A 27,783-nucleotide genomic window follows, 5' to 3' on the forward strand; every position below is an offset into this window, starting at 1 on the left:
TGAGGGGTTTCCCAGGACAAGGGACTTTCAGTCCTGGGCCAACTGGATGATTGGTTGCCCCAGTGGTGAAAAGATGAGGGTTTGGAGGTGGCTTGTAGCAGAGGTCCTAGAAGGGCTCTCCTCTTGTTCCCTTTCTATGTGGAGATTCCCTCATGGTCCCACTGAGTGCTGTGGTGGTTTTAATTACAAGGTGCGGCTCCCTTATTGGGAAGCTGGTGGAGGTCAGGGAGGAGAAGCAAGGGGCAGCTTCATACCAGTCATAAGCCCCAAGTCAGACAACTATTGCCGGGAAAGAAGCCGAAATGCTTGACTAGCACTGATGCTGTGGGGATTTTCCCTTTTTCTTCAAAAAAACAGAAAAGACCCAGTGGAAAAAAAAAAAGTGATGAGTTGTGAGGCAGACAGTGGGTCCTACGCAGCCCCAGGAGACGGTGCGCAGCTCATTTGTTTAAATTTGCAGCTGACGGCTGCCTCCTCTCTATAGGCACCAGGCAAAGAGCTGCTGAACATCAGACAGTGACCAGTCTGGTGACGTACAGCTACAGCCATGAACTACCCCTTAACCTTGGACATGGACCTCACGAACTACAACTTGGAGGACCTGGTGAGTAGGGATAGAGGGCTCATGGTCGCCCAGGCCTTACTTGGAATTCTAAACATCCTGTGCCTGGGGCCCAAGGAAAAGGGGAGTCCCCTCCCACTGTGGATTGGCAGAATCTAGACAGACCCATTGACATCTACCTTTTAAGATTTTATTTTCCATTCCACGGAGGAAGCAGATAAATAGAGCTGTTGCCTTAAAGAGACGTTCTTTAGAGGAGGTTGGAAGTATGGGTTCAGGTCCTGCATCCTCCCTGACTGCTGTGTGACCTAGAACAAGTCACTTTGCCTCTCCATTCATCAACGGGGGATGCTCTGCTTACCTCTTAAAGCTGCAATAAGGGGCTAGACGGGAAAGTACTTTGAACGTTTTCTGAATGCCAGGAGGCTGGCATTGCCAGCCAATCAGTCAGTGTATACTTATTCATCTCTTGCTATGTGATTATATTATCGGGATACTACATTTGGTATTGGACCGAGACGTTGAGGGCCTGGTCTTGGCCCTCAAATAAGTTACAGTCTAGCCGAGAAGAAGAAAATCACTCAATGGAAGCTCTTAGACAATCATTACGTGCTAAACCGAAGAAGTGTGAGACCAAGTGGTCAGCAAGGGAGAGGACCCCAGTGGGCTGGAGTCAGGGAGCAAGGGGTGCCAGGTCAGTGAGAGAACTCTGTGTGAATCCTAGAAGTGTTTTAGAGCATGTTGTGGCCTCCCTCAAAGGACTGGAATCTCTAGAGATAGGGTATTCTTGGATGGGCTGAGAACTTGGTCCCCAGCATCGCTCTCTGCTACCCACCGAAGTCTCTCCCATGAAGCAGAGTGGTTCAGTTGGCTTAGCTGTCACTGGGCTCCCAAAGGATATGTGTGGGGAACAGCTCAGCCAGAGACCTTAGGGCTCCTTTGTGCGGGCAGCAGAGCGCTGTTTGTAAGGATCTTTTGGAAACTTCTTTGTGGTCTGTCATTCCTTTCCTCCACTGCCAATGGCACTTGTAAGAAAGGACTTCTCTCTGAGCTGCACTCTGGGCTTTCTTTTATACCCACCAGCTCTCCTGACCCTAAGCTCACCCTGAGATGTTCCCCACTCCCTCCAGCTCCCCAAGCTAGAGTCTGTACTGTAACTCCACCAACCGTTCCCAGACTTGCTTGGAAAAGTCTGCCTCTCACTTGCTCAGATCTCGAGGCTTGGAAGTATGAGAAGAACATGCAGGAAGGTGAGGGGAAGGGCTAATTACCCAAAGTCAGATCTTTCAGATTCAATCCCCATGTAAAAGCAGAGCCAGGACCATCAGCCTAATCAGACGTGCTGCGTAAGTTGTGGGACCCAGTGAAAAATGAAAATGCAGGGCCCCTTGTTCAAAAATTGTTAAGAATTTCAAGATAGCAATGGCAGAGCACTAAGACAAGGTCCGGGCTCTTCTAAGTGCAGGGTTGTGTGTGACTGCATGGGTCGCACGCCCATGAAGCTGACCCTGAGTCCAATCCCAGAGTCTGGGCGATACCCTACATCAGACTAAAGCTCCACTGCCCTGGCAAGGCAATGTGCTCCCACCCGGGCCCCCAGTCTGGGCTCCTGGCCCCACCTGATTAGGTTACTGGGTGTCTTCCTCTGCCTGTAGCTTCAAGCTGACCACGAGCCCTGACCCACTTGAATATCATAGTAACTCGAGACCTGGCTGGTCCTGGCTTCTGAGAAACCTCAAGAGTTTCCCCTAATTGCATGCCTCACTCCACTGGGTGACCTACTAGAGCCAGGTGGTGGCGAGGGACAGCAGGGCATGTCCTATATATCAAAGAAAACCTACCGGTCAGGGAGAGAGACGTGGTGACTTGCTTCATGTCATCCCTCAAATGAGTGGTCTTGGGCTAGGCATCCCAGCATGCTGGAACCCTTTCAGTCAGGGTCTAGCCAGGAGCCCAGGAGTCCTTGGACCATCCCGGCTCTGGAGCTCTTCTTCAATCAGCTCCCAGCGCCTTGTCCCGCCTTCACTTACCTCCTGTACACTCTCTCTCGGGCTGTTGCTCCCTCAGGAGCACAGACCCTCTCCGTGTACCCTTGCCCACTCACAGCAGGGCGTTGAGCAGTTTTATTTGTCTCCCCGACAGTGTCTCACAGCACATGGGCCCTGGGATGGCAGAGTAGCAGAAGAGTCTTGCAGGCAGTAGCTTCTCAATAAGCATTTATTGATTTGTGCCGTATTGAAGGTCTCAGCTCGTTGTTTCTCTCTGGATTTAGTCCCACTTCTACTCCTTTTGCTTCCTATTGCCAGCCTTGTCCTTGTCCAAAGCACGCATTGGTTCACTTTCCTAGAACACTGGCTTCTACACTCCAACGTTGGGTTAATAACAGGACGCTCTGGGCCATAAGCCACCTGTTGGTCATCCTGTCTTCCCCTCCTCCTCTTGAATTCTAAGATCAACTCTAGCCACTTAAAATGGCCATTTTCTTAAGATGGGCTGCTAACTCCCATGAACGGAGGATCCATACGGAAAAAATCTAGATAGCTAGGTACCAGGAACAAGGATCCAGATCCCTGGGGTGGGCATACCAGGGACCACCCTGCTGGGAAGGCAGATCTAGGCAGACCTAGAAAAGTCTCTGTTCACAGGAATCCATCTGAGAGTGTGGAGAACCAGGGCCTGGGCGGGGGCACCTACAGGGGCCAGTCATAAACTGCACCTCCAGCCGTACCCTACACACCAACCAGAAAAGGAAGCTGCTACAGAGCAGGGTTAAGCTGGTCGAGCCTCAGGGCCTGGTTTCCCCTGACCTCTTCTCCAGTGACAGCCCCCACAAACTCTGACTTCAGCGTGATCAGAGCATCACAGGTTGAAAAACCCATCCACATGTACTGTCTCATTTCATCAAGGAGATGTAAAGAAGAGGAACCAAAACCAGCTCAGGCCATTTCTGGGCTTTACCTTGGGGGAGGGGAGGATCCACTCCCCTAACCAGGTCAAAAGTCCCAGAGGAACTCCAGTGGAGAAGGCCCCAACTGGGGGTTATTAGGGGCGCCCAGGATAAGGGAGCGACCCAGGGCCACCCTAGGGAGGGGGCGGTGTGCGGTGAATCTGGGCTCAGGCACACAGATCACAGTCTGCAGTAGGAACTCTTGTCTTCCTCGAGAATACAGACTGGCTGATTCCACTCCTCTGGCAAAACAATGTGAAAAATGGCCATGGATTCAGCACTGAGAATCAGGACACAAGAATGAGTCTTCTTTCAGGAACGATGGGACAAAATATTTCAAATCAGTACCGACTGAGGAGATGGTTTCAAGATGTTGCTGTACACACCTAGGAGACATGTCTACCTGTCCCTCGGACTGTGTGACTCTGTCCCCAAAGCGCAAATTGATTTGGGGTGCCAAGTGGGGGTGCTCTTAAACCTAGACTCAGTTCAGAGGAAAGGATAGCTTAAAGTCTCCCCCAGAAGATCATCCAGAGTAGTACCATGTTTCTAATGGACAAAACCCTTAGGTGGAGATAGAAGAGGAGACTGGCAGGTTTGTTTCTGAAGTGTTGGCTAGGGGACAGGAGGAAGATGTGACAACTGGCAAGCCAGAATCTCATATGGTCTTTAGGGAGTGTGGGCCCTCTAAAGGAAGAATGAGGTAAGGGATATAGACCTCTACCCTAGCCCCTTGGCCCAATCTCATTCCTCCAGACCCCTGCACCCCTCAAGCCACTGAAGGCTGGAATGAGAGATGCCCTGGCTGGCGCCACTCACAGCTCCTGACTCTTGGCTGGGAATATCCAGACAGGGACATACAGGAGATGGAGCCTGTGTGCTCTCTACGGCCAGAGCAATGATCTGCATCTGTGCGCAGATGCCTCTTGCAGCCAGAATGACTCAGGGCCCTGGAGGCCTGGAGTTTGGCCTGAATGAGCCATGTACTCAGCAGCCCTGGCCCCTCCAGGGGGCTGAGAAGCAAGGTCAGGCTGGGGCATTCAGTGGCTTCAGGACAGACAGACTAGAAGCAAACAGCTCCCACCAGGTGCTGAGCTAGATGAAGATCAGGCTAAGAACTAGCTCAGCCTTGGGCAGGGCACGACAGCCAGAGAATCTGAGCATCTGGGAGCTAGGAGCAACAGGCATTTGAGGGCAGGGCCCAGCCTCCTTTCCAGGGCAGGAATCCCTTCCCACACACTTGGGCTCAAACATTCCTCTTCCTCTCAAGGGTTGGACAGTTCTGCCTGTTAGAAGGTTCTTTCTCCTTTGACTGAAACACCCCTGATCCCAACCTCTGCCCATTCCTCCTAGTCTGCCTTCAAGAACCTCACACAATCAGCCCATCCTGCCCTCTTGCCCAGGGGGCCTCTTTCCAATCCTTGAAGAAGACGGCTCTCCTGAACTCAATCTTCTCTTCCCTAGACTCTACGGCCCCGTACCTGAAGACTTCCTCCCACGGTGGGGATTTCCAGGCCCCTCAGCAAACTGGTCACCCTTGTCCAGACCAAACAAACTGGGTTGATGCCAGCTGCCCACCTACAGGTTTCTGTTCACCTAGAATAAGGCAGCCCTTCTGGCAGCCACGTCACCCTGTTGACTCATTTTAATCTTGCAGACAACAAACTCTCGGGTCTTTTTCTCATAAACTTTTGTTAAGCCAGGTCTTCCCTAACTTGTCCCTGGACAGTTGAAGTTTGAAGCCTGAGTCTAGGTCTCTATATTTTTCCCTATCAATTCCATACAGTCAGTTTGGGCATGTAGTTCCAGGGTGTGGAGAACTCTGCATTGTCTGAAAGCGTCCACCAGCCATGTCATCCAAGACAGGGCTGAGAGTGTAAAAGAGGAGAGGATCCAGGACAGACCCCCGAGGAATGCCCTAGACATGCCCTGCCCAATCTGCTGACACAGAATCCCAGGCAGCAAATGTTTGCTGAGCTTCTCACTGGCCAGTGCAGGGCAGCGAGGCAGCCTCATTATTTGGAGAAGTCAGAGGGGGCTTGGAGACCTTAATTATCCGGGGGGGGGGAGCTGGGCGGGGGAGGGCTGGGTCCTACAGTGGCTCTTGAGGAAGGAGAGAAGAAAGACGCAGAAGGAGGAGGGGAGTGGAGGAGAAGAACAACATTTGTAATCCCACCAGGGGCCGAGCACCTTGATCTCTTCCTCCATCTTCCCTTCTCCTGGGACCTCAATACCAGGACACAAAACGTTCAAGCCCCTTCTCCTGCCTCGTCCCCAGCGCTCAAGCAATTTTCTACTGGATTCCTGGCTTGGTGCTCAGTTTCATCTGGTCATCATGTTTTCTTGCTTCTTTGGGGCATGAGTCCCTGCCCTCTGTGTAGGCTATTGTCTGCTGGGTCCTTACCTATGCCACACACTGTCATGGCCCCACCTGGGCACATGTCTGTGTCTATACAAGGTGCATGCTGCTGTCAGAGTGGGTGCATGCTGAGGACCTTGGGTTCCTGCAGCTTTTCCTGTCAGAGAAGGAGTGAGTGCTTGGCCAGACCACCTGCACTGTGCTCCCTCTGGGCGTGAGTCCCGGGGGGCTCCCTTCTGTGCCCCACTCCCCATGCTATTCAGGATTTCTGAGTCTCAACTTCCCACCAGACCGCAGCCAACCTTGCTTTGATACCTCTCTCCATGGTTTGGGGAAGGGTGGGGGTGTCTGATCTCCTAGGTATGGGAAGTGGCTTTAACAGGTGCCACATCTGAGCCCCCAAAATGTCTGTTTGACACCTCCTGCGGAGATGTACTGCCAATTCCCGGCACCCCTCAAACCAGCTTCCTCCCATGCTCCCCTCTCTGCCTGACCACCTTGCCAAACAAATACCTCTTGGCAAGAAGGAAGAGACGGTCCCCCCACCCAACCCTCCTCTAAACCTGGGTTCTCAGGAGACAGGGACTCTGGGGTCCTGGGGACATGCTCCGCTGCATTGATTTTAAATGAGCAGTAAACCAGTCAACCTGGATGTTTTAGAGGGGAAGGACTTGAGTGGTTCTCATAAAGGGCCTTTGGGACCAGACAGGCTGTCTGCACCTAAACCCTCCACCGCACGTGGAACAGCCGGGCTCTCACCACTGCGAAGTTAGGTGGAGTCCTGCCCCACAGACTGCCCCAAGACTGGCATCTCTCCTCTCTGTGTCTGAATTGCTTTGCTCTGTGTGAAGACTGCTCGTCTCACTGTTTGCCTCTTGAACTCCTGCTGAATTCCAGGTCAGGGCAAATGGTTATATATTCATTGACGATACTGGAAATAACTCCCAATACAGAGAGAGAACCCAAGATAAGCTCTAGGCTGTCAAGGGCATTGGGAGGAGGAAGGAACTGAAGAAGGATGAAAAGCAGTGTCTGAGTCTCCTCTGAGCACAGAGAAGGACTTGCCTAAAGTCCCAGAATACAAGGGCCCCTGGCCTTTCCTGGGAAACTGCTCTCAGAGCAGTTCAGCACACATCTGTTGCATGTCCATCATGTGTAAAGCACATGATCCTGTAAGGGAGACAGAAGGCCTGCCTCCAGGAGCTCACCATCTAGGGTGGAAATGGACATCCCAACCCTGAGTGCCTAACAAAGGCACATGTAATGCAAGAAATGGGAATGTAATTCCGAGTGGAAGAGCTAGGAAGGATGTAGGAAGGTGGGCTTGAACTGGGCCTTGAAGGAAGCATAGGTATTAGATGGTAAACTTGGAAAGAAAGGACTGCTCAGCAACAGGAAGAGTTTGAGGAAAGTTTTGGAGACAGGAATGTGTCAGGGTGTTGGGGGCAGGCAGCCAGTAGAATGATGAACCTGGAGGGTAGGCTGCCTAAAGCGGTAAAGTAGAAGATGAGGTTTGATGGTCAGAGGAATATATATTTTCTGGAAATTTAAAGGCCCTGTTGGGGAGTTTAGACCTCACCCTGCAAGTCCATGGTTTTCAAATGAAAATAGAACCTTTTGTTTTTCCTAAAGATTGGCACCTGAGCTAACAACTTGCCAATCTCTTTTTTTTTTTTTTTTTGCTTTTTCTCCCCAAACTCTCCCCAGTACATAGTTGTATACTTTTAGTTGTGGGTCCCTCTAGTTGTAGCATGTGGGACGCCGCCTCAACATGGCCTGATGAGTGGCGCCATGTCCGCGCCCAGGATCTGAACCAGAGAAACCCTGGGCCGCCTAAGCAGAGCGCACGAACTTAACCACTCAGCCACGGGGCCAGCCCCAGAACCATTTTCTTAAACAAAAGCTTATGTGTGAAATACCACATGAGACAAAAGTGGAAAGCTCTGGTTTAAAGGCAGGGAGGGGGGATTGGTCCCTGCCCGGCCCTGGCCCCAGGAGAATCCTGCGACGAAAGTCCATGGAATCTTGCTGTATGGGATGCCCTGCAAATGGCTCTGAAATCTAGCAATATGGTGAAACACCCCCTCAGAGGACATGCAGACGGGCCTCATTTCTTTCTGAGCACGGCATTGCCTTCTGTCGTGTGAATGCACTGGCGTGGCTTACTCCAATCTTCTACTGATGAACTTGATCATGAACATGAATTTTTCTTATAATTGGCTTTGCTATTCAATGTTCAATGACATTGAAGAAAAAAAAAAGATAAAGACAAACAGAAAAGAAAACCACTGCTTATAGGTAACAGGGAACCAGTAAAGGACTTTATGCAGGAAAGTAATGTGATGGGATTTGTGGGGCCTCTGCGTAGCAGATGGACGAGAGTGGAGAAGTTGGCAGGAATGGCACCTGGGGGAGACAGTAGTCCTGAGAATTAGGGTGAAGAAGGGCTGGACTGAGGTGATGGCAGAAGGTTGCTGGGGGTGGGGGGTGGGCAGATGGACCTGCCATTGCACTAATGTATACCCCCATCTCCTTCTCCCAGCACCTCTTACCCCAGGGACCAGAAGGAAAGACCCAGATTGGGGAAGGGGTCTGCCCATCACTGAGAGTGAGCATATGACCAACAACTGGGGCCTCTGGGTGCTGGTGCATCCACCCCCTGCTTGCGAGAGACCCTCAATCTCCTGGAAAGAGGGCAGCATGAGACCACCCAGAGCCTGGGGGCAGAGTACCGTCTCCCATCCTCTCCCTCCCTGAGGCTCATCGTTTATGGAAGCATCTTTCCGAACCCACACAAGTTGGTTATAAATGGTTTTGAAACGCTGTGGGGAGGGATCTGGTTTGGGGAGGGGTGGGAAGAATAGAGCTGGGAAGTGAGGAGGAGCAGGTGCAGGGGGACAGCTGTGAGTGAAAGGTATGAAAACAGGCACTGTGTCTTCCTTTGCGGTTAGCTGAGTAAACAACCTGAGTGCTGGGGGGGGGGGGGGGGAAAGGGGGGGGGAGGAGGAGGCTGGGGAGGAGGGAGCTTCCGGAGACAGAGTGGGCACATCCCCTTCACTTGGAACAGGCTCCCCCCACCCCACCCCCCGCCCCCACTTCCTTCTGCTTCTGGGCTTTCTGCTTCTGAAGCTTTCCTTGCTGTCAGCAGAGAAGGGAGTTTGCTAGTGATGGGAAGTAGCAGGGAGGGAAGCCCAGGCAGTGCTGCGTGTGGTGGAAGCATTGGCTCTGCAGTTAGATCAATATGGGTTCAAACAGACCTGATCTTTAGCCGGACTCACCAGTAAAATAGAAATATTGCATATCTTGAGCCTGTCATGCAAATTAAACAAAACAGAGGCTATTACTACAATTTCAGTTATAGTGAAGACAGTCAGGAATAAGGAACAAATCAAGAGGAAGCCAGTGGGCCACTGCAGCATCCGCCCCCTCAGCAAGATCCTGGGTTTTAGTGCCTACTGTTCTGTTCAGAATTGGAACAGATGGCTCCTTGTCCCAACCACCTCCATTCCCAAAAACGAAGTCCTGATTCCAGCCCCTGAGTCTGCAGCCTTCCGTACCTGAGGACACACAAACACAAAATAACTTACGGATGCACAGCCCTTCAGAGTTTACGAAGCATATCCTCAGTATGTATCTCCTTTCATCTTCGTCACGACCCGGTGAGGAATTGGTCCCTTTTATAGAGGAAAACTGAAGTTGGGAAAGGCAAAGTGACTTGCTCAAGGACACACAAATGGAAAGTGGGGTTGGGTCAGTGGGATGTATTGGGAGTGCTGGGACAAAAGCAGTTAGCCTCTGGGTGGGGGTAGGAAAAATCTACAGGAGACTCAGCATCCTTCTCCAAGAGGAAAGCCAGGTCCTCACTTCCTTCCCCTTCTGTCTCCTTGCCCCTGCAGTACAAGGAATTGGGCAGCTACAATGACAGCTCGGAGCCCCCCGTGGTGGAAAATCACCTCTGCTCTACAGTTGAGGGGCCCCTCCTGACCTCCTTCAAGGCCGTGTTCATGCCTATGGCCTATGGCCTCATCTTCCTTCTGGGTATGATGGGCAACATCCTGGTGCTGGTGATCCTGGAGCGGCACCGGCAAACACGCAACTCCACCGAGACCTTCCTGTTCCACCTGGCGTTGGCTGACCTCCTTCTGGTCCTCATCCTGCCCTTTGCTGTGGCCGAGGGCTTTGTGGGCTGGGTCCTGGGCACCGGCCTCTGCAAAACTGTGATCGCTCTGCACAAGATCAACTTCTACTGCAGCAGCCTGCTCCTGGCCTGCATTGCTGTGGACCGCTACCTGGCCATTGTCCACTCCGTCCATGCTTACCGCCACCGCCGCCTCCACTCCATCCACATCACCTGTATAACCATTTGGCTGGCGGGCCTCCTCTTCGCCTTGCCAGAGCTTCTCTTCGCCAAGGTCAGCCAACCCCATCACAATGGCTCTCTGCCCCGCTGTACCTTCTCCCAAGAGAACCAAGCTGAAACCAATGCCTGGTTCACCTCCCGCTTCCTCTACCATATCGGAGGATTCCTGCTGCCAATGCTGGTGATGGGGTGGTGTTATGTAGGGGTGGTACACAGGCTGTGCCAGGCCCAGCGGCGCCCTCAGCGGCAGAAGGCAGTCAGGGTGGCCATCCTGGTGACGAGTGTCTTCTTTCTCTGCTGGTCACCCTACCACATCATCATCTTCCTGGACACCCTGGCGAGGCTGAAGGCCATGGTCAATAGCTGTGATCAGAATGGCTATCTCTCTGTGGCCATCACCTTGAGTGAGTTCCTGGGCCTGGCCCACTGCTGCCTCAATCCCATGCTCTACACTTTCGTTGGCGTGAAGTTCCGTAGTGACCTGTCACGGCTTCTGACCAAGCTGGGCTGTGCCGGCCCCGCCTCCCTCTGCCAGTTCTTGCCTAGTTGGCACAAGAGCAGTCTCTCTGAGTCAGAGAATGCCACCTCCCTCACCACCTTCTAGCTCCCAGCTCCCCTCTGTTTCTGCTTTCCTTGGCGGATGCAGTGATGCTGGAACCCCTTCCAACAGGATCTGGGAGTCTAAGAGCTCACCTTGGCCAGTGTCCTCATATGGGGCAGCTAGATGAACCAACTCCTCTTTCCAGGAGATCCCTGCCAGCTCTTCTCCCAGCCCTGGGACTTGGCTGGAGTCCAGGTAGGCGAAAGCAGCCCAAAGGCAAAGCAAAGGACACCTGTGCCTGCCTACATCACCTTGGGCTGAGAGGACCCCACACAGCTTCTCTCATCTTAACCATCTAAAGCTCAAGAAAGAATTTTTACTTCTGCCCTTGCCAATAGGGAAAGTCAATCCCCTTCCAGAACACACTCTATCATCTTTTGGGCCACTGACCTCCACGACTACCCACCTCTCCTCCTACCCTACCTGCTGAAAGAAGCTAGAAGCTGAGGACCAGGGGATGGATGGAGGTTAAGGCTGAGGAAAGACCAGCTGGCAACAGAGTGTGGCCTTAACATGTCTCAGTCCCTAAAAAACACAGACATTCTGCCAGGCCTCCAGCCTGCAGCATCTTGACCAAGCAGGAAGCTCAGATTGACCCAGTCCAGGTAGCTGCCTCTGGTTCTGACCAAAATGGTGCTGGGCCAGCCCCATGTCACTGGGTCCTTGGAGGTCTGCAGATTGAGGACAGACTTCAGGTGCCCTCAGAGACCACGCAGTGTCCCAGGGAAGAACTAGAGCCAAGCCGGCAGAGAGGAGCCCAAGTGCGGCAAGACAAGATTCCCCTTCCCCAGCCCTACGGAGGGACAAGTACAAACAGAAGCCAGCTGTTGTCTCTGCCCAGGGTACAGAGCTCCCAGGGTGGGCCAGGGGCAGCTAGATCTAGGGCCTTGGTGGGCCTGGGCACTGATGGGGAAGGAGCAGACCCTCTCCTCCCTGCCCCCATCCCTGCAAACTACACAGCAGGGGAAACTCCTCAAGCAGCAGAGGGGTCTTGACTGCAGCACAGGGAGCACTTAGCCAAGAGTCAGAAGGGAGATGGAGATCTCCTGAGGAGCAAGACAGACTGACAGGGGCCAAGGGGGTCATCTCATCCAGCTCCCTGCCCGCAGGCCAAGCCCAGAGCACGCAGTCTGTCTGGGCCTCAGCAAGCGCTGCAGCATCCCCTTAGGAAGGACGGTGCGGAAAAGCAGGCCTGGGCAGGGAAGTCCCCAGGCCCCAGGAAGCAGGGCCCTGCCCCCAGAGGATACCACTCAGATGGAACCAGAGGAAGCGGCTCTGCGCTCGCCCGCCTGCCCGGGAGGGCTGACCCTCCCTCCTTCCCAGCCTCTGTCTGTCTAGGGAGGGACGACAGGGACCCCAGCACTTGCTGAGGAAACTTCTGGGTTGCTCAGTCCCACTCAAGCCAGTCAGCCAAGCTCCCTAGGAGGCCCCCATGGGGGAATCAGAGCTGTGACCAGGGGACAGTGTCTTCACGTGGAACAATGGGGAAACCCTGGAGCCCCCCTTTTTTCTCCTAGCATCCAGTGGTAAGCTGGGCAGTGGAGAAGCCAGACACGGAAGTAACAAGGCAAAAGGCTTGATTTTTAATTTTCTCTTTTTAATAAAAAGGCACCTATAAAACAGGTCAATACAGTACAGGCAGCACAGAGACCCCCGGAACAAGCCTAAAAATTGTTTCAAAATAAAAACCGAAAAGATGTCTTCACATATTGTATTTATATATTTATATTTATATATATATATTTATATAATGGTACAAAATGGCTGGGGTTATGGCCATGGATGGAGGGAAGAAGTAGGCTGGCCTGTGGAGTTCACCTTGGAAAGCTAGTCTGATGGCGGAGGTGGGAGGAGAATGGGGAGGCCACTGGGTCCTTGGCATTCTGACCCCTCTCCTCTGGGCAGGAAACAGTCAGTTTGGGGAGTCTTGGGTCAGGGGTGGGGGGCTCATGGGCACAGGGCCCAGGTTGAGGCAGGGCAGGCAAAGTGCCTGGCAGGATGGAGGGCAGGTGGCCTGTGAACAGAGGCCGGGCCCTGGCTCCCGGGAGGTGCTGGGGGGGCAGGAGCCTGCGGCCAGCCCTGGAGGAAGCGCTTGACCTGGCTGACGGTGGACTGAGGACAGCACCAGACTGGGAGAAGTGGGGGCAAATTCCCTTTGTTTCACAGCTGCCAACGCGAGACCAGGCCCTGCAGATCAGGAAGGCTGGGGACGGGGCCATGGCAGAAGACACTTTGTCTAGAAATGGCCCTGGGCCCTGGAGGCGGGGCGTAAAAGGCCTCAGCCAGGGAACTGCCTTGCCACCTCACAAGGCAGGAAAGGAAGTGAGAAAAGGAGAAGTGTTTACTCCTGGGGCCGAGAGGGGGCAAAACACTCAGTCGTGTATGGCTTCAGCTCTCACCAGAGGCATTGGGGAGCTCTTCTGGGGAAGAGCAGGGGACTGAGGGAGAGGCAGTGGCTGCGCCTGGGTGGGCAAAGAGCCCTGAGCCCTGGGCAGAGGGTCCTTGCCAGTAAGTAGGCAGGCAGAAAGGATGTGGTAGGACACTCTCCTGCTCCCTGTCCAACACCTTCTCTTCCATCCTCAGGGGTGGAGGCTGGAGGGAGACAGACTGACTCAACCAAACCCTTTTCCTTCCTCCTTTGGGCAGAAGCAGCTGGTGGCAGCCTCTGGAAGAGTCAGGGCCCTGGGGGTTACCTGGCCCAGGGCCATCTGGGCCACCCTGTCACTCCTCCATGGCTCCACTCAAGGGGGCCACACAGCCTCCACCTCTTCCTCCTTTCCTTCATCCCAGACTGGGGACCAAGGACTTCAAGTTCTGGCTAAGATGTAGCAGCAGGGGACCCTAGACATCCACAGCTGGGAAGCCAAGGCCCCATGTTACCTGTGTGGGGCAAACACGCATGCATGTGCACGTGTTCTCCTGGATCACTCAGCAGCAGACAGGCTGCCAGCCTGGGGGTCTCAGCATGCTGGGGCTCTCCAGGTGGAAGCCCAGGTGGTCTGACCTCAGTTTAGTGGTGGGGCATCTGTCATTTCACCATTTGGCGAGGGGGCTGGAATGGTATCTTTTATGGACCCAGGGACACCGTGAACAGTGGGTAGGTGTGCTGTACTGCATGTCCCTGGGTCCAGGGGAATGGAAGGGGCAATAATTTGAAGAAGGGGGGAAAGGTTTCTTTTATCCTTTTTTTTGTGTGACTTCTATCAAAACACAGAAATACAGCACACGCACAAACCGGCACAAAAGCGCAGCGCTCTATTTACAGCTACGGCTGGCACCTGCCCACCTGGCCAGCCGCCTGCAGGGAAGGGTGGGAGAGGGGTCAGCCACATCAGCAGGGAGAGGAAATGAGGCAGGAAAAGACAGAAGGAAGAACGCAGGAGCAGAAAAATCAAGAGGAGGAAAGTGACGCGGGAGCAATGAAGAGATAGGAGACAGCAGCAGAAAGGAAAGGGACGGGAGGGGGACATCTTTCCTTCCTCTCTCCCCCAAGGATTCCACACAGGACTCCTGAAGCATAGCTGAATGATGGTGGGTGCAAAGAAGGAAGGAAAATAGAGGCTCCATAGGATTGGGAGGAGCCAGGGAGGGGGCAGTTGTGGTGGCCGAAATGGAACAAACAGCAATCCAAAATCCCCACCCCCCAACTCTGCCACTTCCCCCAAAGCTGCCAGCACATCTGGTTTCCACAAATGCCACTCCCCACACAAGCCCCTCCCACCCCGTCCACCCCACCCCTTGACCCAGGCCATCCCAACACTGGAGGGGAAGAAACTTTTTTAAGGTTATCATATTTGCAATGTTGCCCCAGCTCCAGCCCCAAACGGGGACTGCTAGAAGGGCAGGTTGGCCATGCTGCCCGGCGTTGGGAGGTAGCCCATCTGGCTGTCCAGAGACACACTGCGCTGCCGCAGGGGGTGGGACACCATGAGGTTCTGCTGGGGCGGGGGGCCCATGAGGGAGCCCTGTGGGGAGAGCATGTGGGGGGGCTGGCTGTAGACCTCACCCCCCACACCCCGTTGCTTCATCAGCATGAAATTCTGCTGGGTCATGAGGCCTTGTGGAGGGGACATGACCCCCTGGTGCAGGCCGTGGGGCACCATGCCCTGCTGTGGGGGCACACCTGTCCTGCCCAGCAAGGACATCTGTCCCGGGTGGCACATGGACATGTTGAGCCCCCGCTGGACACCCTGCTGGCCCGGGAGGTTGGGGGGCCGGGAGGGAGTCTGCTCCGCCATCATATTCTGCAGGTTCATGAGATGCAGATTGGGGGGCTGGGCCTTGGGGGGCTGGTTCTCGCTCTTGGGGAAGTACTGGAGGGTGCTGCTTGGCTTCTCAGAGGGGATGATCCTCGACAAGTCGAACTCAGGGATCCCCGTCGGGGTGGGCCGGATCACCTCGCTCAGCTCGGGGTCGTTCAGCACTGATGCCACCCCAGGAAGCACGCCTGGTGGGTAAGCATCGCCCATGCGCCCTGCCATGGTTTTGCCCATCAGGTGCTGCTGGGGGGGCATGGGGCCTGGCGGCTGGCTGGGCAGGTCCTCTGGGGGCAGGGGCATACCTGAAGGGTAGTGCTGCTGCAGGCCAGGCCCAGCGCCCGCACCCCCACTGGGAGCCATGGCACCATGGGGCTGCTGCAGCCGAGGGGGGAAGGGCATCATCTGGGAGGAGCTGGGCACAGGGCCACAGGGGGCATTCAGGGAGTCTGGGCCCCCTGGAGCCATGATCATCGAGTTTTGAGGGGGTCCTCCTGTCCCCTGCGCATTGGGGTGCAGTGGAATGTTGGAGCCCAAAGGGGTGGGGGAGGGCAACATGGCAGGCGGGGGCTCATGGGACAGGGGCTGCTGGCCTGGCAGGTTCATGCCCATGGGGCTCTGGGCAGCAGCTGAGTTCAGGTGCATCTGGTTGGGCTGGTTATTGCTGATCCCTGTGGGGAAAGATGGAAAGGGGGTCAGGAATTGTGTGCCCCCAGCTGGGGGAGAGTGCAGAACTGAGTCCGTCCCCTGTCCCCAGCCAGGCTGGTGCCAGGGGTGAGGGCTTTCACCATCGGCCTCTGCTGGCTGCGAGGGAAGGGACTTGAGGCATTTAGGTTAGAAGCCAAGAGATCCGAGTTCTGGCCCAGTTTGCCATGGACACATCACTGGATGTTCGAAAAACCACTCAAGTGCTCTGGGCTTGGTTTCACTAAGTGACTACAAGCGAGAACTGTGTCCCAGGACATCACACCCCACTCCCAGGGCCCTCTGGAAGCACATACAAGCCAGCATGACCACAGGGGCAATTGCTGGCCATGGCAACTCTTCCCATTCCCAGTGCCCATATCAGCTCTTCTCCCTGTGGCCCCCTTCCTGTCCTCGCACCTGGCCCAGAGCCCTGCGGTGGTGGTGGCGGGGGTAGCAGGGGCCGGTCGGGCAGCAGCTCGTCATCTGAGGTGGCGATGGTCTTGATGGCATTGTGGTAGAGTGGGGTGGAGCTGGGCATGGCATACTTGGACATCTGGGACATCATCAGTGACAGGGGGTTCTGGGAAGGCGTGGGGTCTGGGGAGGAAGTGAATGGCAGGCTGGGGTTCATGAGGCCAGTGGGAGGGTTGGCGGGAGGCGCTGAGTTGCTGCTCCGGGGGCCGCTAGGCGGGAGGGCACCTACAGAAGGGGGGAGACAGAAAAAGCAGAGGGTGACTGGGAGGGGAAGATGAATTGGCTGCTCACATTGGGGGTTTAGAAAAAGTCACCTCCCAGATCTCCACCTGACTCTTCCAGGCAGACCTCTACTGAGATGTCCTACTCAACACAGGTCCCTCATTAACACTACAGCCCCCCCATCTTCAAGCAACTCCTGCAACCTCAGTGCCCCAGGCAGTGCGGAGATCCCAAGTATGACCCCCTTAAAATGCATCTGAGATTAACATGGTGTCCCGTGAGAGCCCACTCACAGCTGCCAACATCTGCCCCTCAAGCAGAGCCAGCCACCTCTGGGTCCTGGTACTGTGATGCCTTAACTCATGCCCCTGCCCCAGCATGAAGACACCAACCTGGGAGGCTCCCAATGCCCCAGTCCAATGCCCCCTTGCCCAGCCCAGCTGACTCACTCTGTTCCATACTGCCCAGGGTGGTGGAAGAGTTCATGTTGAGAGGCGGCTGCTTGTTCTGGGGGACCCCAGGGCTGGGCATGGCTGTCTTGGGCGAGGCAACCCAACCTGGAGAAGGCACCGCCATGGAGGGAGACTTGAGCCTGCTGGGTGAGCCAGTGGGTGAACGGACACTGAGGGAGGAGCTGAGGACCTGGGGCGACTTGAGAGGTCCTGGCGGGTTGGCCGAAGGCAAGGGCACCATCTGTGAGGGAGTCTGGGGTGACTTGAGGTTGGCAGAGGGCGAGGTGACCAGGGGTGAGTGCACCTGGCTAAGGGTGGGCGATTTCAGATGCCCCATGCCTGGCGAGCCCATCTGATTAATACTGATGGTGAGGTCTGAAGGCCGTCTGCCCAGCCCCCGGTTTGGGGCTGAATGCACAGACCCGGGAGGAGGATTGGATGCAGGAGGCAGAGGCATGTGGCTGAGCCGAGTGGTGCCCACATTGCCCATGGGCATTGAGCTCTGGTCAGGGCTGAACATGTCTTGGGTATTGCCCATGTCCTGGGGCATGGCTTGGTAGGGTCCCTGGCCCCCAGAGAATCCCTGCTGGCCCTGGTTAGGAAACTGTGAAGGCATAAGCATCTTCTGCGGGCCACCCATCATGCCACTGCTGTTCTGGGCCCGCACCCGGGCCATCTCCTCAGGACTGAGGCCCTGTGGCCCCATCATGTCCCCAGGGCCTCGCATCTTCTGTGACATCAGCATCTGCTGCTGCGGGGTCATCTGCACATTCAGGTTCATGTTCATGTTCATGTTCACATTCATGTTCATGTTGAGGTTGCCTGGCCCCATGGGTGGGTCCACCTCCCTCAGCCCAGACTGCCCCATGGGGGGACTTAGAAGGCCCCGACCTCCACCGAACTCCATGCCCATGGGAGTGCCCGCCAGGCCCTCGCCACCAGCCATCTGCCCGGGGAACATGGCCGGATCCATCTGCCGGTGCGCCTGCATCATCCGCTCCATCTCCATGCCCTGCCCCAGGCCACTGCCTGCCATGCCCAGGGGGCGCTGCATGCCCATCGACCGCTTTTCCAGCAGCTGGTGCCGCAGCAGCTCCTCTCGAACCCGAGGAGTCATGAATCGCTCTGCTTCACCCTGCCCACCTGGGTAGGGCACGGCATTCTGGGCAAAATTGCTAGGCCCCCCCATCGGGGGCAAATCTTCAGTCCAGCCCATGCCCGGCCTCACAGGCCTTTGCATGGTATTCATGGGCACCTCCATGGGCATACCCTGCATGCCTCCAAACCCAGGTACCCGTTGCATCTGGTTGCCTGGGAAACGAGGGCCAGGGAAGGGAGGTCCGCCCCGGAGCTGCATGGGATCTTGGACATCCATGGGCCCCCGCAGCTGTGCACCCATTCCAGGTGGCCACTGATCCCCAGGCTTGCTGTGGTAGGGAGGGGGCGGCCCCCTCACCATCATGCCCCCCATGCCCATCATGTCCTGCAGAGGGCGGCCCCCGTGCAGCCCAATCTGCTCCTCCTTCCGCCGTTTCTCCTCGTAGTACTCTTCCTGCAGCTTGCGCCAGGCCACTTGCTCAGGCGTCAGGCTGTCCTGGCCCAGCCTCTGCATCATCAGGTTCATCTGCTGTCCCATGTCCCCACCTGGGGGGTGCCCAGGCACTTCATGCTCCAGCGGGGGACCCCCTAGGCTCTGTGTCTGCGAAATCATGGACTGCAAGGGCTCTTCGTACTTCTTCAGCCCACCGGGAGGGGCCACAGGTGGCTGCTGGGGGGCAGGAGGGGCTTGTGCTGGTGGTCCCCCCTCACCTGCTCCTCCAGGGGGCCCCTTGAGGAAGGGCTCGGTCTCCCCGCTGCGGAGCAACAGCCGCTCGATGTCTCGCAGGGTCTGGAGGGAACGCTCCCGATGCTCCAGCTGCTCCTTAGACAGGCCCTCAGAGCCCACGAGGCTCCGCTGCCCATTTCCTGAGGGAGCTGTCTCCCCTAGCAGGGCAGGGCCAGGGGCACTGCTGGGGTCTCCTCCAGGAGGCAGTGGGTTGTTGGTGGTGGCAGCCGTAGGGGTGTTAGGGTGGGTGCCCGCCGTCCCACCACCCGTGCTGGCAGCTCCCACTGAGTTAGGCGTCAGGTCCTGATTGGTGTCCTCAGGAGGCCCCTCTGAAGGCAGAGCAGGTGGGGCACTGCCAGGGGCTGGGGGTGGTGGTGGCGGCAGAGTAGGTGGCTGGGACTGCGGGGTGCCTGCTGACGGTGTGCTCAGGGGTAGCGGTTCTGGGGTGGGTGGCACTTTCGGGGCCTGCAAGAGAACAAAGGCAGAGTGAGACAGGTAAGGGGATGCATCAGCCAATTCAGCTATTCACAGAGGCGCCAGGCCTGGGCCAGGCTCCACACTCACCTGGTCAAGCTTGGCCCGGGGCACGTTCTGCTGATGGTAGGCAAGGATGGAATCGGCCCGGCCCTGCAGCACTGCCTCTGCGGCCCTGCACCGGAGGATTGGGCACAAACAGCTCAGAGAGGTGGGCAGGAGGGAGCCCTTGCCCTCATCCAATGCAACCCAACCCTGGCCCCCCCACAGATGCTCACTCAGGCCCCCAGGCTGAAGGATGCTGGGTAGACGAGCAGGATTGACCTCCCCTGAGGCACTTACGTGTTGGCCAGGTGGGTGGTGAAGACGTACACAAACTGTGAGGGAGGCTTTCCAGGGACACCCCCGCCCCCACCTCCGGGGGCATCAGACCGAAGGCCTGGAGGGGGCCCATGCGGGGGGCCTGGTGCACTGCTCTCACTGAGGGGCAGTTGGGCGGCTTGGCTGGGACCCAGCTGTGGGGCCGCCATGGCTGGGTCTGCTACATTACAGTCTGCATGAGAGAGGGGAGAGAAAGTGGGTAAGCAGCTGCCCCGCCCCCCCCCCCCCCCCCCCCCCCCCCCCCCACTGCCCCCTCCAGAGATGCCCAGGGACACAGAGACTCACTGTTTTATAGCTCATGCCCACAGGGTCACCCATTGCCACAATCTGGTGTTTTCACTAGTGTGGTTTCCACACTTACTTGCCCTAGACCAGTCTCTAACCAGGATGGAAATCATGGTAACTACGTGGAGAGGAGGGAGAGGGAAAATGTGACCCAGACAAACCAGGTTCCCATGCGCCCGGCATTCTGATGGACACTTACAGATGCGATTGCATCTGATCACCACATCCCTGGGAGGAAGGTGTCACACACTCCACCTTACAGAGGAGGAAACCGATCCTTGGAGGGATGAAGTTACTCACCCAAGGTGTCACAGCCTGTCAGCGCAGAGCCAGTCTTTGAACCCAGGCAGGGACTGCAAAGCCCTGCTCCTAGCTCTGCTCTGACCCCTCCTGCTATGGTCTGTGTGTGTGTATGTGTGTGTGTGTGTACGTGCAGACACACATTGACCAGGTAAAGGCAGAAGGCAAAGAGGCTGCACAAATCGACGATTCAAACACTGAGTGGCTTTCATTCTAGCCCCACCACTGACTGACTTTGTGACCTTATGAATAAGACACATTGTCCTTCTAAGCCTCAGTTCTTCTACCTGTAAAATGGAAACACTAACTCCTGCTCTGCAAGGGGGCAGGTCAGAGAAATCTACTTTTACAGCAAGTTCAGAACCAGGTCACAAACTAAAAAATTGTTTGGAAAACAGAGAGAGTTAGAAAAGGCTGACAAACTGGGGTCACTCCCAGGGAAGACTGGCCACCGTTAGCACCAAGAGAAGTTTTGTTCCACAGTCACAAGCCTGACTCTAAGACCTAGCCTAGCAAAGAGCTGCAGTTGGTCATTGTTGGGTCTAGGGGAGTGGGTTGACCCATTCCCATGCCAGGAAAACCAAGTCTAAGTGCCTGGCCTGCAGACAGTGGGTGCCAGCACTCTCAGTTCATAGGAGGCGAACCGCCTGAGGTTGCCTCCTTTGAGCCAGGGCAGCGGCCACCGTCCCCCCGGGACCCAGCGTGAGGCTGCCCTCCTCGGATAAATCTCCTCTGACAATCCTACTTCCTAGTGGCCCTGCTCTGGCCCTTGTCTCTCCAATTTTACATAGAATAACAGACCCAAAAGTTTGAGGGGGACTTGAGAGCCAACCTCAGTGTGTGAGGGCTGCCCTTGGGAAAAGGAAGGCGCACACAGAGCTAGGACTCCTGCGGACAAGTTATGGGGAGGGAGGCACATTTTATTCCAATAAGGAACTTTCTAGTACAATAAGAACAATAATAAAAGCTAACGTACTGTCCTAAGTATGTTACATGTAGCAATTCATTTACTCCTCACACCAACCCTATGAGGTAAATATTACTTTTATAGATGCGGAAACTGAGGCCCTTCCCCAAATTTACACAAATAATAAGCAGAGGACTCAGGACATAAACCAAGGTGGTCTGACTGCAGAGTCTGTGCTCTTCACCTTTATTATCCTGCCCACATTAAGAAGTCTTTGAGAATCTAATGGTAGAACAATTAAAATAATCACAATGATTGCCTCGGCATTGAGTATAGGAGGTTAGCAAATTCTTCTTTTTTTTTGAGGAAGATTAGCCCTGAGCTAACTGCTGCCAATCCTCCTCTTTTTGCTGAGGAAGCCTGGCCCTGAGCTAACATCCATGCCCATCTTCCTCTACTTTATATGTGGGACGCCTACCACAGCATAGCGTGCCAAGTGGTGCCATGTCTGCACCCAGGATCCGAACTGGCGAACCCCAGGCCACCGAAGCAGAACATGTGCACTTAACTGCTGTGCCACCAGGCCAGCCCCAGCAATTTCTTCTTTGTAGTTCTCCATGTCTTCCAATATTTCTACAATGGCGCAGCCTCATGTTATAAAAGTGAATTGGAGGGGGGGAGAGTCTGTCCTAGGAGGCAGTGACCATCCCCATCTATCACTGAAGGGTTCAGCCAGGGGCTGGTGGACCACCAGTCAGTCTCCTGGGGGGAACCTAGGACCAGATGACGTTTGAAGTCCCAGCCAGCTGCAGAAGCTTTGGTATTTGGTCCCATGCACCACCTCCACAGACACGGTCCACTCATTCCACAAACACCTGCTGAGTCTGTTTCCTCCTCTGCAATGGGCACCACAATAACACCTACCTCACAGGGCTGGGGTAAGGATTAAATAAAACAAAGCAGCAAACTAGCCAGCGTAGTTTTTTCTTCCTTCTTTCTATGGTCCCTGGCTTCAAGAAGTTCCTAGTTCAACATTCTCTGACTAGTTTCTTATGCATTAAGTTGTTTCTCCCCCAAGACATATGTAAGCTTTGAGAGAAAGCACCAAATAAATTTGTATGGGCTTCCCAAGGGCAGATGCATATCTGGTTCTCCCCCATCACTTGCATGAGGCCTACATGCACGCTGATCATGATGAGAGTACAGGGTGTCCACCCATACCCACTCCTCGTCCTGGTGACACACTCCATGCACTTTCCACGAGTCAATTACAGGTTAGGGGTAGGGCACCAGAGACAGCCAGCGTCAGTTCACACCCAGGCTTAGCACATTTTTGCAAGGCAGAGCCAACTGTCCGGCTCCCAGTGATGCTAGATCCTCGCTGCCCTCCCTCCACTGACCAGTAGGTGGCAGCATAGGCCAGGAATTCATGGGAGGAGGTGAAGCTGGTGTGGCCAGGAGAGGCCACCTGAGGTTCACCCAGCCCACCTGGGTCCCTAGGGAGAGGGGGATGGGGGGACACTGAGCACCTGGAAGGCAGGGGCTGGGCTGTCACAGTGCAGGGAGGGACTGAGTCTGAGAGATGGGCTGGGAGAGAAGGAGCCTGGGCTCTTGACCTTGCTCCTTGCCCCCAGCCTTCCAAAGCCCTAGGTAAGGAGTAGGAGGCTCCCTCAGGGCAGCCATCCCCTGGGAGCACCATGGGCCACAGCATCCTGGCATCGGTGAGCACTCACTGTGGGTGGCCCCAATGGGCTTGTCGTCCTCCTCGCTGTCTGGTCCTGAGCACCATTCGTCCCCACTGTATGGCTGCTTCCGCTCCAGCACACAACGCCGCTTGCTCCGGGGTGCCACCTCTGCCCAGGCAGGACGGAGGCAGGCAGGGGTCAGAGTGAGTATCCAGAGGCCCTGTCCTCACACACGCAGGGTCCCTCCCAGGACCATTCTCCCAGATGCCCATCCCAGAGGGCACTGCCCAGGCCATGGTGGGCACTTTGCCAGCCTTTGGTCCCCACCACACCACCATTTGTTTCTGATTTCTCTCTATAGCCCTGCTGCCTGTTTCCCCTCCCCCACCCAGCACCAAGCACAGCATAATCCCCAACCACAACTGGTTCTAATTAGGGCTGGGGGGGAGGAGGGGGAAGCCGCTGCTACTCTTCCAGGCCCCAGTGCCTGCTCAACAGCTCCCACCAGCCGGGATACCCGGAGGTTCCTGGGAGGTGAGTGGGTCTGCTCCTCACCTAGAGCACCTCCCTCTCCCTGGGGGCTCTGGTGGGAAAGCAGGAGAGGAAGGAGACTGACCATAAGCCCCATCACTGTGTGGCCCTTCCATGGGTGGCACCTAAGGATGAGAAATCTCTACCCTGGGCAACCCCAATCTTGAGAGAATGACCAGGTTGGTGGATAGAAAGGAAGTAAGAGAAAGGTGCTCCTGCATAAATGCTGGAGAGGAGCAGGGGAGGAGGATTAGGCGAGGTGGGCAGAAACATGGTCTCTCAGCAGTTTTGGGCTTTGGACTGTGGAAGATGCTGGGGTCGTGGGGATCAGGGCATGAGTACCTTTGGCCTCTGAATCCAGGGATGGGGTCCCAGCCTCTCGCTGCTCTCCAGAGTCCACAGACACGCTCCGCTCCCTCTTCACTTTGCCCTTGAGCGAGCTGAAAGGGGGCACCCCTGCCTGGGGGTTCTTCAGACTTGAGTTGCTAGGTGAGATCTGGTTGGCCTTGGCCCCATGGTTCCCCGCCCCCACGCCCTTCGAGCCCAGGTTGCAGGTGGGTCCTTGGTTCACATTCTGGTGCTGGGATTGGGCCCCGCCATTCCCTGTCTTGCCATGATTGGTCAACTTATTTTCTGGGTGCATTGGCTTGGCTGGGGCAGGGGGGCAGTGGCCGCGGGGGGACAGCGGCGGGCTCCCTGGAGCTTCTCTCCTCCTGGGGTGGGGTAACCTGGGAGAAGGTGGAAGAGACATGAAAAGTTAACCTTGCTAGGGGTTTAGTAGGCCTGGATTTTAACTGCCCTGTTCTGCTTCACCTAATGGTGGGGGAGGTAGGGGCTGAGTGGCATCTTAAGACCACCAGCTATTCCCTACCTCCCTCTATGGCTCCTCAGACAAGAGCTGATACTCTACCTTGGGGAGTGAAGATGGGGCAACCCCCTCCACTCCCCGGCCCCCACAACTCAAATGAAAATCAGGGGCCTTGCAGTGGCAGAATCCACCCCGCCCCCAGGCCCAGCATCCTTCAGACTTCAAGCCTCCATGGCAACCCTTCTCTGCTAGCACCTGACCAACACTTAAGCATCCTCTCTGCTAAGGTTTGCTCTCTTCAAACTCCTTCCAAGGTCCCCAACCTCAACTTTCACGTGTTCCAACACCAGCAGGGAAGGGGCACAGGACCTGAGGGTCACTGCTCATGCCCCAGCCCCATTCCCTTGGGGAAGTGGGGAAAAGCACATCAGAGAGTGGTACCCACTAGTCCAGACAGCTCCAAGAGCAGGAGGGGAAAGCCTGGAGAAGGTCCACCGGCAGGCCTGGCGGGCAGGCAGGAGCAGGAGGAAGGGGGGGAGGCGAGTGGTGTGTGGAACAAACTGGAGTGCAGCTCCAAGCCAAGGATTCCTGCAGCCTAGGCTGCGGGCCCTTTAAGCTCCAGCCTGCTCCCCCCACCACCTCCCCCTCCCCGGAGACCTATTAATAGCCGCTGGAAAGATCACATCACGGGAGAGGATATTTATCCCCCCTCATTCCACACCAGCTCAGATTTATTTCAGCTCTGCTGTCCTGCTGCTGCCGCCTGGCCCTGTCTGCCGGCTTCTCCTGGGGAAGGGGAGGGAGGCAGGCACCGCCCCTCCTTCTAGGGCCCACCCTCAGCTAGACTGAGGCCAGAGGGCCCAGAGGGCCTCAGTGTGCCCAACGGTGGGCCTGACAGAGGGCCGACAGTGAGGTGGGTGGGGATCTGCTCAAGCCATTTTTAAGAGGAAAGGGCTAGAAGGGACTAGAACAGCAGGCATAGCTGGTTGCCATTCCTCTGTCCCCAGGCACTAAGGCTGTGGGCTCCTGCCTGGGGCAGGCCTTCCCATTCTGACACCCCTTTAGCCACCAGTGGCCTGGAAGCCAGGTGCCCAGGGCAGCTCACTCTCCAAGCCAGCACAGCTCAGCCCTATCACCACTGGGCCCTTCCCTTCCCCACACTCCACACACACACATCCCGCCCTCCACGACACCCACACACCTTGTCTTGTTAGCCAGGATCCTCATGGCTCCCACACACAGTGGGGCTACGGCCCCTGTGCGTGCCCAGGGCCCAGCCAGGTACTCGGTACTGGAGCACGGACTGCAGCAACAAGCCCCAAAGAGAAAACTTGTGACTTGGGGAGGGGGTGTAGGAAGGGGAGGGGAGAAGGGAGGACCCGACAGCCCTGGGACTAGGGAACTGGATAGGGTAGGGTGGGAATGGAAAGGAAGGACTACTAGGTGGGGTCTCATCCGAGAGGCCGTTCCTGTCCCCATCCCTCCCGCACCTTACCCTCAGGGAGCCTGCGGTCTCTAGCAAGGCCCCCGGGCCGCAGAAGCAGAGTTCACTAAAAGGATAGTTGCAAAGGTGCCCGCGTGGGGCGGCCGTGAGGTCTGCTCTGGCCCCCCGGGGGACTCCCGCTCCCAGGCACGCCCCTCACTCGGGGTGGGGAACCCCTCACGCCCCGCTCCCAGCGCTGCGCGCCGCCCCGCCCGGGGCGCCCCCCGCGTGGAGGAGGCCGCGGTGGGGGCCGTGCCCCGCCTCGCCCCCCGGCTCGAGGCCTAGCCCGTGCCCATCCCAGCAGGCCCGGGCGGGCAGCGAGAGGCCTGGCGGGGCCCCGGGGCTGCAGCTGGGCTCTTCTGGAGACCAGTAACGCTGGCTCGGATTCCTCCCCGACCGCAAGAATGCAGGAGCCTCCCCTCCCCCGCCCCGCACCCCACCCCCGCCCCCTCCGGCAGCGCCCGAGCGGAGAGGCAGAGAGAGCGAGCGAGCGAGCGAGCTAGCCAGGGAGCGGCAGGCGGGGAGCGGGAGCCGGCGGCCACACGCGCCGCCCGACGGACACGCCGCGGCGGGCGCGAGGGGCCGGGCGCGCCGGGCTCGGGGCCCAGCGTCCGAACTCTGAGTCTCACACACTCACAGCTCACACGTGGACGGGGAGACAAAGACACGCACGGAGCCCAGGACCCTGGAGGCGCGCTCCCGGCGGCCCCCGGAGGTGCGCTGGCCGGGGCAGGAGCGGCGGAAACAGCCCGGGGCACCCGCGCACACCGGGCTGCCGGGGCAGAGGGCGAGCGCGCCGGCTCATTGAACAGACGAAAAGACTGAGGCCCGGGCACAAGGGAGCCATAGAAAGTTGAGCCTGGTAGTCACAGAGAAACACACAGGGCCATAGATACACCACCAACAAACAGACTCACACAAACACAGAAGCCTCACCCAGCCGCCCCCTGCCCTGCCACCCCCCAGCCGATCCCGGTAAGGGGTGGAGGAGCGGAGGAGTCTTGGACCGAGAGCCTTGTCCCGGTGACAGGGCCAGCCAGACACTAGCGCACACTCCCGCTGCTCCCTGCCGGGCTGCTGCAGGCTGGGCTGGGACGTGGGGGTGAAGGGGCCCCCAGCCGTGACCCTGCGGGAGTCTAACCCTAACTTCAGCCCGCGGCACATTGGCCTTCCCTGCTCCAGCTCTGTCTCTGGGGAGGGAGGCTCCTCAGGGGAAGGTTCCAAAGTCCAGGGCCTGGCTGGGAAGCAGCCGGCTGCCAGCCCCCATCTCTGCATCACAATCGGTTAGAGCTGAGGCGGGGAAGGGCTGCAGGCGGCCGGGCCAGGCCTCTGGCTGACTTGGGTCTTAGGCTCACCCCCTCCCCACCCCATTGATCCTCAAAACTACCTGCCACCTACCCGGAAAGTATTCTTCTCCCCATTTCACAATGAGGAAACTGAGGTCTGGGAAAAGAAGGTGATTTGCCCTGGGTCACGTGGCCAGTTCGCCACAGCCCCAAGACCCCATTCCTGCCTGTTCCCTCTACACTGTAGTGTCCTCCCCCCTGCGTCACGACTGCTCCTCTAAGCCTGCACTAGATAGGTGGGCTTCCCACTTGCCTGCACAGGCCGCCTCCCTGTGGGGGGCAGGGCAAGGGTCACCCACTACCTCCCATGTTTACAATTCAAATATTGGGACCTGTAATAATTTGAGAAGGGGAAAATTATTCCTCTCCAGTGTCCCCAGTCAGGCCAAGGCTCCTCCCCAGAAGAATCTTGGAGTTGCCCTCCCCTCTAGGACTCCACCCCCTCGCTCCCACCCAGCCGCAGGGCAAGCTGAGTCAAGCACGGATGAGTCAGGACTTTCCCATCTCACACCTCCCCCCTTTACCCCTCAGGAGTTGGCCCCAGCTCCCAGAGACCCCTCCTCCTCTACACACAGCCCCAGAAGAGGCCTGGAAGGGGTGGGGGGCAGGAGGGCTGATTCCCCGTGGGTGAAGTTTTTAAACAAACAATGAGTGAAGAGGGCTTCCCAGCCCCAGGCCAGGAGCCCCTGCGGGGGTGGGGGGGTGGGGGGGGTGGTTGGGGTGTGCTCTGAGAACAGGGCGCTGTGGTTCCCTCTTAGGGGGTAGGGTGGGGAGTGGTGACATGTGCTCACAAATGGGGAGCAGGTGCAAGTCACCTGAGTGAAAGGCCAGGAGCATA

The 27,783-nt window shown here is 56.8% G+C and overlaps 2 protein-coding genes across 10 annotated transcripts in view; one reads left to right on the forward strand and one right to left on the reverse strand.

Annotated features, from left to right (window-relative positions):
* The first annotated feature begins 547 nt into the window (after positions 1-547).
* CXCR5 (C-X-C motif chemokine receptor 5) lies at positions 548-10,879 on the forward strand. The gene is made up of 2 exons (XM_046638249.1): positions 548-604; positions 9,678-10,879. Exons 1-2 carry the CDS (start codon positions 548-550, stop codon positions 10,830-10,832), a joined length of 1,212 nt encoding a protein of 403 aa, XP_046494205.1. The 3' UTR covers positions 10,833-10,879.
* A 1,526-nt stretch (positions 10,880-12,405) lies between these two features.
* Positions 12,406-27,783, reverse strand: part of BCL9L (BCL9 like) — a 28,459-nt gene continuing 13,081 nt past the window's right edge. For 5 of the 9 annotated variants that reach the window (XM_046684876.1, XM_046684874.1, XM_046684877.1 and 2 more), the window contains 8 exons: positions 25,318-25,419; positions 23,651-24,036; positions 22,826-22,945; positions 19,562-19,772; positions 19,310-19,394; positions 16,918-19,210; positions 16,190-16,471; positions 12,406-15,756 (listed from right to left, as the gene is read on the reverse strand). In XM_046684876.1, the coding sequence (XP_046540832.1) occupies positions 14,663-15,756; positions 16,190-16,471; positions 16,918-19,210; positions 19,310-19,394; positions 19,562-19,772; positions 22,826-22,945; positions 23,651-24,036; positions 25,318-25,343 (4,497 nt within the window). In that variant the 5' untranslated portion in view covers positions 25,344-25,419 and the 3' untranslated portion in view covers positions 12,406-14,662. Of the gene's footprint in view, positions 15,757-16,189; positions 16,472-16,917; positions 19,211-19,309; positions 19,395-19,561; positions 19,773-22,825; positions 22,946-23,650; positions 24,037-25,317; positions 25,420-25,611; positions 26,031-26,236; positions 26,966-26,997; positions 27,438-27,783 lie in introns of those variants that run through there. The other 4 variants (XM_046684873.1, XM_046684880.1, XM_046684878.1 and 1 more) reach the window with 4 other exon arrangements.

The sequence above is a fragment of the Equus quagga genome, chromosome 14 (genome assembly GCF_021613505.1).
Source record: "Equus quagga isolate Etosha38 chromosome 14, UCLA_HA_Equagga_1.0, whole genome shotgun sequence".
Classification (NCBI taxonomy): Eukaryota; Metazoa; Chordata; class Mammalia; order Perissodactyla; family Equidae; genus Equus; species Equus quagga.

Bases quoted from the DNA above. Each gene is read 5' to 3' on its own strand.
- CXCR5 (XM_046638249.1), top strand. From the start codon at position 548: ATGAACTACCCCTTAACCTTGGACATGGACCTCACGAACTACAACTTG. The intron at 605-9,677 runs GTGAGTAGGGAT...GGGTGGGGGTAG, and splicing joins ACTACAACTTGGAGGACCTG to GAAAAATCTACAGGAGACTC.